The sequence below is a fragment of the Pristis pectinata genome, chromosome 33, assembly GCF_009764475.1.
Source record: "Pristis pectinata isolate sPriPec2 chromosome 33, sPriPec2.1.pri, whole genome shotgun sequence".
NCBI lineage: Eukaryota > Metazoa > Chordata > Chondrichthyes > Rhinopristiformes > Pristidae > Pristis > Pristis pectinata.
In genome coordinates, this window is record NC_067437.1 from 12747765 (window position 1) to 12762493 (window position 14729).

General features: G+C 50.6%; 2 protein-coding genes across 5 annotated transcripts in view; both read right to left on the reverse strand.

Moving 5' to 3' along the window:
* Positions 1–1325, reverse strand: part of LOC127585464 (RNA binding protein fox-1 homolog 2-like) — a 240821-nt gene extending 239496 nt beyond the window's left edge. For 2 of the 3 annotated variants that reach the window (XM_052042929.1, XM_052042932.1), the window contains exon 1: positions 758–1325. In XM_052042929.1, coding sequence (XP_051898889.1) covers positions 758–943 — 186 coding nt within the window. In that variant the 5' untranslated portion in view covers positions 944–1325. The remainder of the gene's footprint in view (positions 1–757) is intronic. The other variant, XM_052042928.1, reaches the window with a different exon arrangement.
* An 8998-nt stretch (positions 1326–10323) lies between these two features.
* On the reverse strand, positions 10324–14723 carry thap7 (THAP domain containing 7). 2 transcript variants are annotated; one of them, XM_052043281.1, is made up of 5 exons: positions 14697–14723; positions 13775–13875; positions 13484–13639; positions 11532–11654; positions 10324–11143 (listed from the first exon to the last, which is right to left on the reverse strand). In XM_052043281.1, the coding sequence occupies exons 2-5, from the start codon at positions 13852–13854 to the stop codon at positions 10423–10425; spliced, it is 1080 nt and encodes a 359-aa protein (XP_051899241.1). In that variant the 5' UTR covers positions 13855–13875; positions 14697–14723; the 3' UTR covers positions 10324–10422. The 2 variants fall into 2 exon arrangements, with proteins under 2 accessions (XP_051899241.1, XP_051899239.1); XM_052043279.1 differs by lacking the exon at positions 14697–14723 and adding an exon at positions 14570–14588.
* Between the last annotated feature and the right edge of the window lie 6 nt (positions 14724–14729).

A 14729-nucleotide genomic window follows, 5' to 3' on the forward strand; every position in this document is an offset into this window, starting at 1 on the left:
TCACACAGCCTGGCACTATAGTATCGAGAAACGTTCCGTCTGAACACCTGGAAATGGGGCTCCCTCCTGCCCCAGCACCAACACTGACCTCAGGGCTGATCCGTTCCAAGGAAGCGACCCTGACACCCGCAGCAACCCCAGCCCTTCTCCTAGGCACTTAGCCCTGACACAGACCAGACAGTGGGGTATAGTTTACCCGGTAAAACAATACTAATTTGAACCACAAGCAGCGGGGATGTTTTAAAGGAGCAGGCCGCCTATACGGGTGAGCGATACAGGCGCTCGGGTGAGGGTTGTACGCTGCATCTCTGGGGCTCCGCTGGTTCTGTTTCACTCAAGCTTTCGGTGGGTAGTCAAGCACATCACGACGTCGAAGTCAAAATGGAGCTCCGTACGGTCTCAGTCCGGGGCCCCCACCCCACCGGCCCGGCCTCACTACGGTCCACCCCACCCCACCGGTCCACGCCCCCCTCCAACCGGCCCGGCGTCACTCCCGGGGCACCCCGCCCCGCACCCGGCCCCCCGGGGGTCCGTCAGATCTGGTCTCCCACCACCCCCTGCCCCCGGACGCGGCGCTACCCCCCCCCCCCGGGGGTCCGCAAGACTCGGGCCCCGCTCCCGGGGCCTTCCACTCCAGTCCCGGCCCTCCACCCCCTCCGGGGGTCTGCCGGACCCGGCCTCACCCCCGGGGACCCCCCTGCCCCGGCTTCACTCCGGAGGGGAGGGGGGCCCCACGCCACTCGCCTCTCCTGCCTACCTGCGCGGCCTCGCTGTTCATCCCGTTCTCCCCCGGGTTCACGCTGGCTTCCAGCCGCTGTCTCTTCGCCTCGGCCGCCGCCGCGTCTCCCGGCTCGTCCCGCTTCAACCCGCGTAGCATTCGCTCGGGGCCAGGGCCGGGCCCGGGGCCGAACCCGCCACCAGCCACCACCGGCTCGGCCGCCATCGGCTCGGCACTCGAGGAAGGGGACGGAGGGGCGGGCGGTGCTGTCGGACGCGAGGCGGCGGCGGCGGCGCACGGGGGCCGAGCGAAACCGGACGACCGCACGGGGGCCAAAAATTAACAACAAAAAAAATACTTTTACCCCTCAAAACACGGCGGCTAACGGCACGGCGCCGATCTACACCCGGCAGTTTCACACAGAACCGCGGGCCAGACTCACGGCGCTGCCGACCGCGCCGAGTTTCACCTCACTCACTCACACACACACGGAGGGAGAACCGCGGGAGCGGAAAACAAGCTTTAAAAAAATGGCCTAGATTCGCCGCGCTCCGAGCGCGCGTGCACGGACCTCGGCCGTCAGTCCCCCCGCGCGCGCGTGCACGGACCTCAGCCGTCAGTCCCCCCGCGCGCGCGTGCACGGACCTCGGCCGCCAGTCCCCGCCGCGCGCGCGTGCACGGACCTCGGCCGTCAGTCCCCCCGCGCGCGCGTGCACGGACCTCGGCCGTCAGTCCCCCCCCCCCGCGCGCGTGCACGGACCGCGGCCGCCAGTCCCCGCCGCGCGCGTGCACGCGGGCTGGCGGGATCCGACGTCAGTTGACGCCCTCTGCGGGCAACCGGCGCCGCGGCGCCCTCTCTCTCTCTCTCTCTCTCTCTCTCGCTCTCCCGGGTTCGGGAAAGATCGGAAGCACTCGGGAACCATGACGTCAACGAGCCGAAGGCCGGCGTTGGGAGGGCGCGGGATGAGGTGAGATGGGGGGGGGAAGGTTAATTTCCTTGGATATTGCCCCCCCTCCCAACCCCCCCCCATCGCCATTCCCCTCCCATCCCCATCCTCCCCCCATCCCATGCCGTGTGGAGACTTGTGCTCGGCGGGTCCATGGTCCACGCCGGGACTCGGAAAACTTCGGCGGTCGGGCTCGGCGGAGGTTGGGGCCACGAGGGAGCCGTTGCCAAGGTGATGGGAGAATGCTCCCCGGGCCCGGATTCTTGGACCGCGGGCGCCACCACAGGCCGGAGCTGGCACCGCAGGCTGAGGCTGGAGTCGCTGCAACCTCACCATGCGGCCCCTCGAGCCTGCTGAACCATTTAAAGGGCTCATGGCTTATATCCCTCATCCCTTATATCCCTCATCCCTCGATTTCCTTGATCTCCAAAGGTCTATCTCATTCAGTCATAGTGTTATACAACATGGAAACAGACCCTTCAGCCCAACTTGCATGCCTGGAGCAACACACAAAACGCTGGAGGGTCTCGGTGGGTCAGGCAGCATCTATGGAAGGAAACGTCAACTGTCCATTTCCCCTCCACTTTTGCTGCTCGACCCACTGAGTTTTGTGTGTTGCTCCAGATTCCAGCTTCTGCAGTCTCTTGTATCTCCAAGTCGCCCACCCAAGTTCGTCCCATTGCCTGCGTTTGGCCCATGTCCCTTGAAACCTTTTTTTAATCTGTGTACCTGTCCAAATATCTTTTAAACATTGTAATTGTACCTGCCTGTACCACTTCCTCTGGCGGCTCATTCCATATACCCACCACTGTTTGAAAAAATTTCCCCTCAGCTACCCTTTAAATCTTTCCCCTCTCACCTTAAATCTATGTCTTCTAGTTTTAGACTCCCCTCCCCTGGGGGGAAAGAAAAGACTGTGACCAGTCACCTAATCTAGACCCCTCATGTTTTTATACACCTCTGTAATGTCATCCCTCAGCCTCCTGTGGTCCAAGTGAAAACATGGAGAAACTGCTGATTTTCAGCAGATGTCACTCATGTGGATGGAAAGGGGACGAAAGATAGATCCCTGCAGATTCCAGAAGAGAACAATTTGGATGTAGAAAGAGAAGCTAATGCAGGTGACTCTGACTGCAGTCTTAAACTAATGACGAGCTCTGGTGTCTGGGAGCAGCCACTTTCAGAAGGTCATAGAGTCAAGGAGCATGGAAGCAGGTTGCCAACCACCAACTACACATTCACACTCATTCTACATTAATCCCTTTTTTATTCCCCCATTCTCCCCACATTCCTATCAACTCCCTCCAGATTCTACCACTCACCCGCACACTGAGGGCAATTTACCACTGGCCAATTAACCTACCAACCTGCATGTCCTGGGATGTGGGAGGAAACTGGAGCACCCAGTGGAAGTCCACATTGATCACAGGGACAATACTCAAATTCCAACCAGGCCCAATGGATTGTTGTAAACTAAAATTCCCCACTCTTACTGTTGTTATATCAGACCTAGACTAGTGCATACAGGTGTGGTCTGCCTACTTGAGAACAGTACACATGAAGTCCTCAAGATGGCAGCATCCATCATTAAGGACCCTCACCACTCAGGACATGCCCTCTTCACGTTACTACCATCGGGGAGGAGGTACAGGAGCCTGAAGACCCACACTCAATGTTTCAGGAACAGCTTCTTCCCCTCCACCATCAGATTTCTGAACGGTCCATGAACACTCCCTTGTTATTCCTCTTTTGCACCATTTGTTTTTGTAACTTATGGTAATTTTTATGTCTTTATGTCTTGCACTGTACTACTGTCGCAAAACAACAAATTTCATGACATATGTCAGTGATAATAAACCTGATTCTGAGTTCCAGAAGTGTATGAAGAACATCTAATCTCCAGACTTTAGAAGAATGAGAGGTGATGTTACTGAAACATATAAAATTATTATTAACAGGATATATGCAGGGATGATGGTAAGCCTGGCTTGAATCAAGAGGTTACAGTCTTAAAATGAGGGGTTGGCCATTTGGGACTGAGGTGAGATAAAATGTCTTCACCTGGACAGTAGCAAATCTCCACCCATTAGAGCTGTGGAGGTTCAGTCATTGATCATTTTCAAGACCGAGATCGATAGATTTTTTGGGCATTAAGAGAATCAGTGACTACGGGGTTAGAAAAGTAAAGTGAAGCTAAGATCATGATCTTACTGAATACCAGTTCAGCCTCAAGGGGCACACAGCCCACTCATGATTCTATTTCTAGTGTTCTCTGGAGACCAGCACCAAAACCGGCTGGTTACTCAAGAACAGAAATAAGTGGAAGCTGCACTGTCGGAATGGCATGATTCTGATGAAAGGTCATCAACCTGAAGTAGAGTCATACAGATGAAAAACACGATGGTGCTGGAGGAACTCAGCAGGCCAGGCAGCATATAGGCAGATGCAGGTTAGAGATAGGTGACTTTGTGCACACCCTGTCTCCCCTCTTGTCCACCTATCACTGCTCTGCTTTTCCCTCTTATATATTGGGCTTCCCCTTTTCCTGTCTTCAGTCCTGAAGAACGGTCCTGACCTGAAACGTTGACTGCCTGCTTTTCTCTATGGATGCTGCCTGGCCTGCTGAGTTCCTCCAGCATCATTGTGTTTTTCATCTGTATGACTCTATTTCAGGTTGATGACCAGCATCTGCAGTCCTTTGTTTCTACAGAATCATACAGCACAGAAACAGGCCCTTTGGTCTAACAAATCCATGTCGACTTACACTAATTGCACTTTATTCTCCATACATTTCCATTAACTAACCCCTGTATTCTATCACTCACAGTGGCCTATTAACCTACCAACCCATATGGTTTTGGGATGTCAGAGGAAACCAGAGCACCCAGATGAAATGCAGGCAGTCACAGAGAGAACGTGCAAACTCATACAGACAATACTCGAGGTCAGGACTAAACCCGAGTCACTGGAGCCATGAGATGGCAGCTGGGTTCCAGTGCTACCCTTCTCTGATATTCTTACCAAAGATGCTTCCTGACCTGCTGAGTATTTCCAATAGTTTCTGATTACATCAAATCAGAATCAAATGATGTTATAGACAACATTGATTTTAAACAGAGCCCAGGAAAGTAGGGAAGAGAGAGGGAAGACAGGAGGGTGGAATGCGAGTGAGACTAAATGACAAAATGGGTGACAGTACAAAACAAATGGTGATGGGAAAGTAAGTAGTGGGTTAGGGATGTAAATGGGAATAGCAGAATGATCGGAATTGTTAAACTCAGTGTTCAGTCCAGAAGGGTGCAGTGCACTTAGAAGAGAAAATCATGTTGAGCTTCAGTAGACCAATGATAGGTCAGGATGGGAGTGAGAGGGAGGTTTAAAGTGTCAGACAACTGGAAGCATGGGGTCACACCTACAGGGTGAATGGGGGCGTTCTGCAAAGTAGTCATCTAATCCGCATTTGTTCTCCCCAATGTAAAGGACAACACACTGTGAAAAGTGAATTCAGTACATTAAATGAAATGTAAGTCATTCCTTCACATGGAAAGAACATTTGGTGTCTTGAAGGTGGCATGCATTGTAACTCTTGCAATCGCTTGGGAAGCTGGAGTGAGGAACAGGGCTGATTGAGCAATGGACCGAGGTTTCATGGAGGTGATATAATGCTGAAGGAGTAGGGAAGGGGGAAGGTGTTTGATGGTGGCTTCCCATTAAGGATATCCAACATGACAGAGGATGATCTGTGGGATGGTGGGGAAAGGGGGTGAAGATTAGGACAAAGAGATGGAGAATTGGTAGAATGGAATGGAGTCCTTACAAGAAGCAGGGCGAGAGGATCTACAGTTAGGATAGCTGTGGGGGGGGGTGTGGAAGGAACTCTATTGTGGTCCAAAGCGAGAAGGAAGGGGGTAAAAGCAGACGTCCAAGAAACGGGACAGGCTGAGGCAGAAAGAAGGTTGAAGGAAATCACTGAATATGGGAAAAGACATCAGTTGATGCTGAATGACAGGATATCCCCAGAAAATGAAATGTTGAAAGGGATTCGTTGTGAAGCAATTTTGATAAAATATTCCAGTTCAGGACACATGCAAGAAACCGATCAATGTACCAGGTAGTAAGTGGGGGGGGGGGGGGGATCCTGATGACTGAAACTAAGAATCCTCCACATCATTCCACAGAAAGGACAGCGACTCCATTTAATTGCAGGTGATTTGCCTTGCCTTGCCTTGCCTTCTCAAAAATCTTTATTCTGTTTTTCCAAAGGCCTCTTGGAACCCCCCTCCCCCACCCCCACCCACCCCACCCCACCCTTCTATTCTGGCTTCTGCCTTCTTTCTTCCCAGTCCTAATGAAGGGTCTTGGCCCAAAACATTGACTGTTCATTTCCCTCCATGGATGCTGCCCGACCTGCTGTTCCTCCAGCATTTTGTGTGTTGCTCCAGATTTCCAGCATCTGCAGTCTCTCTCGTGTATCAACTAGCCCTTTGTCATTGCTCAAAACAAGATCCAAAATAGCCTTTTCCCTATTTGGTTCCTCCACGTTGATACAGAAAAGTATATCTAAAACATTCCAGGAATTCATCTTCCACCTTATTGCAGCAAATTTAATTTGTCCAGTCTAAATATAGGTTAAAGTCTCCCATAATTACTGTATTATTCCTGTCACACACACATTTAATTTCCCAATTTATGCCACATCGATATTACAACTACTACCTGATGGCCTATAAAAAGAGCTCTTACCAATGTTTTCTGCCCTTTGCTATTTCTTAGCTTGACCCAAATTGATTCTAGTGCTACATCTTGATCTGTCACACCGAGATCATTTCTCACCATTGCATTGATCCCCTCCCTTATGCTACATCATCTCCTCTTCCTTGTTGTCTGTCCTTCCTAAATGTCAAAGATCACGGAATGCTTAGTTCCCGGCTGTGGTCACCCTACAGCCACAATTCTGTAATGGTAATGAGATCATCCCAGTTTACTTCTATTAGTACCACTAATCCATTTCCATCATTACGAATGCATCTTTTTGTCTTTTTAATATTTTCCCCTCCCTGTCTGTCTCGTTGAGATATTCATTGTGTCCTCTGCAACCCCACCTTGACTAAATCCCATGATCATCACTCTCAACTTTGTTTTGTTGATATCATCTACGACCTTTAAATTTCTCTACCTATTCTGCATTCTTCCACCTCCATCTTTTGGTCGATGGCCATCACTTTGCAATTACTGGTCCCTCTATTGTCCAGATGTTCCTCTGGTTCCCTGTTCCTTTCAACCAAGCCTGTGGTTTTCACTACACAAGGGTCAGCATTTTAGAATCACAGGATCTCACATGGCAGGAGGCAATTTAGTGCACTGTGACCAAGCCATCTCTTTTAGTTACTCATCCTATTCCCCTATTTTCCTCATACCTCTGCAATTTCTTTCTCTTTTCAATCATAAATTCAATATTCCCCCAATTCTTTTCCTAATTTTTGCAGTTATTATTCATGTTTTAATCACTGCATTCATGATCATTCCCAGTTTATTTTACTGCACATATTGATCAGTTTTCCTGGACGTAGTGAACAATCATAAATAAAACATTAATATTAGCAACACACAAAAAACGCTGGAGGAACTCAGCAGGTCAGGCAGCATCTATGAAGGGAAATTAACATTTGACATTTCGAGCCGAAACCCTTCATCGGGACTCCAGATTTCCAGCATCTGCAGTCTTTCTTGTGTCTCCATAAAGCATTATATTAAATTGATTACCATTCCTTTGCAGCTTGCCTGTCTTTGTTCACATTGGTGCAGCTCAACATGAGTGTAATATCCATCAGTTTAGGCATTACGCCACAGATGAAAACTGCACAAAGCGATGAAAATGGGCCTCTTCCCCACCTCACTTCTTGAATTATATCAAGCAATGGAATCAGAAAAAAATGTGCACTGTAAACTGGATTTACATAGTGAAATTGTAAGCAGCCATAACCTCACCTGTCGCACTTCTAAATTTGGAAATTCCCTCCCGCTATCTGCTCCTCCCTTGCTCTCCATCCACACCACCTCTGCCTGTCCCCTCCCCAGTCCTGAATCTGTGCACCTCACCACTCTGCCTCCCTTAAGAAACTCCTTAATTCCTCCTCGACAGCCAAGCTTTTAGTCACCTGCTCTAATAAGACATAGGAGCAGAATTAGGCCATTCGGCCCATCGAGTCTGCTCTGCCATTCGATAATGGCCGATTTATTTTTCCCTCTCAACCCCATTCTGCTGTCTTCTCCACATAACCTTTGACACCTTTACTAGTCAAGAAGCTATCAACCTCTGCTTTAAATATACCCAATGATTTGGCCTCCACAGCCGTCTGTGGCAATGAATTCCACAGATTCACCACCCTCTGGCTAAAGAAATTCCTCCTCATCTTTGTTCTAAAGGTGTGTTGTGACTTATTCTGAGGCTGTGCCCTCTGGTCCTAGACTCTCCCACTACTGGAAACATCCTCTCCACATCCACTCTATCCAGGCCTTTCAATATTCGGTAGGTTTCAATGAGATCCCCCCTCATCCTGCTGAACTCCAGTGAGTACAGGCCCAGAGCCATTAAACGCTCATGTGTTAACCCTTTCATCTCCAAAATCATTCTTAAAAATCTGCTCTGGACCCTCTCCAATGCCAGCACATCCTTTCTTAGATATGGGGCCCAAAACTGCTCACAATACTCCAGATGTGGTCTGACTAATGCCTTATAAAGCCTCAGCATTATATCCTTGCTTTTAATTCTGGTCCTCTCGAAATGAATGCTAACATTGTATTTGCCTTCCTTACTACCAACTCAATCTGCAAGTTAACCTTTAGGGAATCCTGCACTAGGACTCCCAAGTCCCTTTGCACCTCTGATTTCATGACCGTACACTTCCCTACACTGTATTCCATCTGCCACTTCTTTACCCATTCTCCCAACCTGTCTAAGTCCTTCTGCAGACTCCCTGCTTCCTCAACACTACCTGCCCCTCCACCTGTCTTTGTATCATCCACAAACTTGGCCACAAAGCCATCAATTCCTGTCATCCAGATCATTAACATATAGCGTGAAAAGTAGCAGACCCAACACTGACCCCTGTGGAACACCACTAGTCACTGGCAGCCAACCAGAAAGGGCCTTTATTCCCACTCTTTGCCTTCTGCCAGTCAGCCAATCTTCTATCTATGCTAGTACCTTTCCTGTAATACCACGGGCTCCTATCTTGTTCAGCAGCCTCATGTGCGGCACCTTGTCAAAAGCCTTCTGAAGATCCAAGTCAGCAACATCCACTGATTCTCCTTTGTCTATCCTGCCTGTTACTAATATCTCCTATTATAGCGATGTATCAAAGTTCTCATCCCACAAATAAACTTAAAGTTGTTAAGCAAGTATACAGCCAATTGTTGTGCCTCGTGAGTTCAGTTGGCCTGAACAAGTTGTAGGGAGTTGTGGTGTTTTAATCATTGCTGTGTTGTGACTTATTTTGATTGCTGTACAATCTCCAGATTCCCACACGACCCTAGAAGATCCATGGAGGTGTGCAGCCGAATCATGATGGATGCCAGGATGGTCCAACTCCCAGCACTGATGCACAGTGACACCAAACGAAGGTGGATCACCAGCATATTTTAAACCAGGGCGTTTTAGCAATCTGCGTTGCACAAATCCACCTTCATACTCATCTGATTTGTTTACAGAGAATGAAGAAGATGTCCTCCAGCCAAGAGACAAAAGAAAATTCACCCAGGGAGATGCTGTTCCTCACCATCAGATCACTGCCTGAGCACGCAGAGCTACACCCAGTGAGAGAGGGCAGGGCCAATGATGCCCAATGTAGTCAAACACCAAATAAGATGCGGTCAAGTAAAAGCCAAGTTTGCAACTTTGTGCCAAGGAGAGAGAACAGGAGATTAGAACATAACGATAGAGAGTGCTGCTTCTATGTAGAACTGAAGTCCTCCATTGTAAAGATCCAAGTTACTTTATTTAACTATAACATGTACAACAATTACATATCACGCCAGGCAAAACTCAGCTGCTGGTTGTAAACAACTGCCCTCCTGCTCAGCTTGGTACCTCAGAACAATGACACACACAGAGCTATCACACAGTTCCTTCTCAATCCCCTGCCCAGCCACCTCAACTCCCACCACACTCTTTTTCTACCACTCTCCCCTATCCCTCCCCATCTGCTTCCTACTTCTCCCCCATCCCTCCCTCACCTATTACTCTTCCTGTCCTCTCACCCCAGCCAGGACTCTTCTCGCTAACCCATTCTATCACCTCCCAGAAGATCCCATCCATCCTCTCCCCACCCTTCCCAGAGCCCTCCTGTCACCACCCCATTCATCAACCCCCCCCCCCAACGGATTCTCACCATGTACCATTTTCTCCCCCCCCCAACCTCTTCCTGTGCCTCCTCTCCACAATATGCTCCACACCTCTGCTAGGCCCCTCCCCTCAGGGAACACTCCCCATCCCCTTCCCTCACAGAAAATTCCCAACCTCTCCACTCACAGAACTCCCCCCCACTCCATCTTTCACAGTCCCCCACCAATCTCTCCCCATCCAGAACGCCCTATTCATCCTCGTTTCCTCCCCTCCTAAATCCCCTTAATTCCCCCTATCCTCTCCCCTCCTAGAACCACCTCCTCTCCTCTCCCTCCCTACCCCCTCTGCTCTGTGTGACAGTTCTGCATGCACGTTGCTCTGGGCTCCATCCTAGAGGCTTGGCTCAGTTCAGTTCAGCTGGTCAGTGGGCTGCACAGCTCAACAGCCTCGTCCATCACCTGCACCTCAAACACTTCCACCTGCGAAGGCAGATCACTGGTCAAGCCCAGCTTCGATCGTTTGTCTCGCAGCCCGCGGCCTCGTGCTCTCAGGATGGAGGCGATGCGGGCCCTCAGACGGCTCTCCCGCTTCCTGCTTGCGCGCAGCTCCTTGCTGACCTTCTCAAAGGCCTCCTTCAGAGCCTCCGCCCTCTTCTTCCAGACTAGCGGGCAACCCACAGTATAACTATGTTCGACAGCAACGTGAGCCCCGGGGTTCGGGGACGTGCTGGGGATGCGTGCCATGTACAAGGCGATGGGAATGGGGGTCCTGTCATCGGGTAGCTCTTCCTGACAGTTTTCCGACAGGTCAGTCAACACATCAGACTGAGACAACGAGATGTCCTTGGAGGCTTCCTCTATATTCCCATTGTTGTTGAACTCCACTGGTTTTGACTCCGTGTCCACCAGGTATATTACAGTGGGTGCCGAGGCCTCCAGCTCAGCCTGGCTCGAGTAAAGTGGGGCCTCGGTTAGGAACGTTTTCCCCGAGCAGATGCTTCCACTCACCCTCTCCTGAGGAATAGAATAATCCAGAACAAAGGCAGAAGCATCCTGGGAAATGCTGAAGCTCGTTTCCAAGCTGGAACCGGGGTTCCTGAGATCCATGTCAGGTAAAGCAGCATCATCAGAAAGACTGGGGGACAGACAGAAGGAGGAGTTTAATACAAGGGAAGTTCCACAGTTATATATCAATGCCAACTTCCTCCCCTTCCTGGGTGTTATTCCTGACACACAGCCAGTCTCAATACCCATGACCCTTCACAGCAAGTATTCGCTGATGTTCACCCAGAAAAGCCCGATTCTGCCTCAGATGACATCGACACTCGTGCTACACAACAGGTCTGGTAATACTGGCTCATTATCTCCGATCCATTGGCAGGAAAAGCTGGGCAGTCTCCTACTGACCTAGCACCAACCTTCTGGTTGCTGCCACTCAAACACAAGAGCCAGCAGGAGAGATAAGGAACTTTAAGACTCTGATTTCTAGTCAATAATTTAGTGTTAAAGTAGCAGCCGCTCACCATTCGTTAGTGCTCACTGGTGCTGCTGCCTTTTCTCCGTTTGCTCTGGTCAATGCCACTTTTCCTCGCGGACTTGGGTGGAACAACGTGGGGACAGCATCATCTCGCAACCGATGATATCCACTGCGAAACAGAAGGTGAACCATCAGCTCTGAACTGGAACGTCACAGGCAGAGAAACAACACAATGGCATCACCCTGCTGCACCAACTGCAAGGAACAAGACTGAAAAAAGAAAGATTATGCTGAGATAACCAAAAACAAAAAGAAAATTTAAGGACTGCAACAAGCAAGAGACCAAGGATTCTGAAGGGCCAAGCTTGGAGGACACACATCAAACTCCAAGTAGGAGAGACCAGTCACAAAACAGTCTTTCCACGTGGTCAGTGGACAAGAGGAATGAGAGCGAAGGGGAAACAGGACTGCTGAGGACAGGATGATTCCAGTACACATGGGAGGGGACAAGAGGAGCCAGAGACAGGCCAGGGGGAAATCAGGCCAGCATAAGTAAAGTGGTCTTCATCTTTATCTGTGTAAGGAACAGAGTGCAGCAGCAGGTGTGATAGTACCACAGAGCACAGAGGATTAGAGGCAGATGGTGGTCACTAACAATGTATTGAAGTCTTATAATTACCAATAAAACTAGAAAGCTGGGGCAAGGTCTTGCTAGAATGGGGCAGAGTGGAGTGGTTATCAATGTCTCCCCTGGTTACAAAGTGAACACAACAAACTGCAGACAAGAGCAAAAAAGAACTCAGCGGAGCAGGCAGCATCTGTAGAGATAAAAGGTGCAAGTTGAGACCCTGAATCAGGCCTGAGAGGGAAGAGGAAGAGGAAGGATTGCCAGTTTACATCAGTGCGAGGTAGGGGTGGGATAGAGGCTGGTAAGTGATGGGTGGAACCAGATGGGGAGGGGATGGTGAGCAGATGGACCTAGGTGGGGAGAGTGGGATGGGGTTAGACAGAGGCTGGTTGGTGCAACCTGATGGGGAGGGGATGATGGAAAGATAGAACCTGATTTTTTGGGGGGGGGGGGGGAGTAGGGAGGAGATGGGAAATGTGAACAAAAAAAGGAAAACTAGGTAGGCAGATGAGTGTGTGTGGGAGAACACTGAATTTTCCAATTTCAGGTAAACCATTCCTTCAATGTTCATACCATTGGGTTGTAAACTACCCAAGTGGAATACAAGATGTTGCTCTTCCAATTTGCGTTTGGCTTCTCCGCAGCAATGGAGAAGGCTGAGGACAGACAGGTCGGTGTGGGAGTGGGAAGAAGCGTTAAATGACATGCGACCAGAAACTGCCATCTCAAGCTTCCAGCTGCATGTCATTTTAGGTAATTTCAGGTAACCCACACCCCACTGTTCTCCTCCCATCCACATTCACCAGTCCACCTAATTTTCTTCACCTTTTGTTCATCTTTCCCACCCCTCCCCCACCACCTTTTTACTGCTATACACTGGTAATCTTTCCTCGTCCCTCTTGGTCCTGACGCGGAGTCTCTAACCTAAACGTTGACTTATACCTCTTGCCTCCACAGATACACTTGACCCTCTGAGTTCTTCCAACGTTCTGTTTTTTGTTGCAGATTCCAGCATCTGAAGTCTCTTCTACCTTCACACTACTGACAAGCGTGTGACTGTTGGTGGAATGGATGTGAACTGTTACTGACAGCTGCTACCCACTCAATGATTATAAAAAAAATACAGGCTATGGGTAAAAGCCTGGAAACTGGAAATGAAAAGCAGATGTAATCATTATGGCCAGTAAAATGCCAGAGCAAAGCTGGATTTCAACCCATATCCTCGATTTTAAGATAATGCTATACCAGTATTTTTAAGCACTTCAAGCTATCCGCCATCAGATTGACGCTGGAGGCGAATGACACCCAGGCTGACAGTCTGAGGATACCGACAAAGGGACGTTCAAGATTTGGTTGTTGTTGTACATTACCTCAGTCCAACAAGTTCAAAGCACTGTCTTTCGAAGTGTTTTGAGCAGAAATAGACAAATTGCGAGGAAGGCTTCCAAGGAACTGTTCCATCCGGGTTCCTTCGACAACAGTTCAACAACCAGACGTCACGCTGACTTTTCCCTTTCTTTGGCAACCTGTGTAGACCGAAACAATTCAAACAAGATACTGCAGTGGAGTGTCACAGGTTGCAGGCATGCTGAGGATGGCAGGAGGGACAGAGAGCAAGGCATGCTGGAGGTGCAGAGGTGGCCTGGTGCCGCTATACTCACCTGTGAAAGGTGATGCCGTTAATTCTTGAATCCTTTGTGTCCCTGGATCTGCAGCCCTCAGCAGAGCAGTGACGTGGCATGACAGGCAAGTTGGGTGCAGCCTGTGACAAACCAAACAAGGTTTCAGTTCCATAAGGATCATCGATCCACGATCTAAATTAAAGGGGGGGGGGCAAGGTGACAACAGGGGACAAGGGGTGGCAAGGATGGCAGGAGAGGGGCAGCCAAAGAGGTGGGTTCAGGGGAGAGGAGAGGGGGAACTGAAGGGGGCGGGGAGAGGGCAGCAGCCAAGAAGGAGGGTGGGAGAGATGGGCAGCCACGGGGCAACGAGGAGAGTGGGGCAGCTGAGGGGGGGGGGCGCTGAGAGAGAGGGGCGGCTGCTGGGGGGGGGGGGGGAGGAGGAGCAGCCTAAGGGAGAGGGGCGAGTGAGAGGGTGGTCAAGAGGAGGGGAGAGGGAGGGTGTGGAATGGGAGGGGTGAACAGGGCGATTTCCCCTTCCAACACCCACTCCCTCCTATGCTCATTGCCCCCTTCTCCCGTGCCTCCTCCTCCCACGTCTCTACCCACCGCCGCCTTCCATGCCCCATCCCCACCCGCCTCGGTCCCCCCGTGCACCCCTCACGCCCCCCTCTCGCCGCTCCCCCCAACCCACCCTCCCCAGCTCCCAGCACCGCTGCCACCTCCTGCAGATCCTACCCGCACATCCCTCCCTCTCTCCCCTCCATCCCACTCCTCTCCTCATCCCTCCCTCCTTCCTTCCTTCAGCACTCTCTGCCTCACTCTGTCCAGTCCGACCTCACTAAAATGGCGGTCACTTTCACTCCCCCGTGACGTCATCAACCCATGACGTAACCCCCTAGCTCAAGCCCGGTGCGCCGGGGAGAGACGCATGCGCGATGTGCAGGCGGCGGGCTGAACTCACGCGGTACGTGGCGTGATGACGCACGGGTCCGTA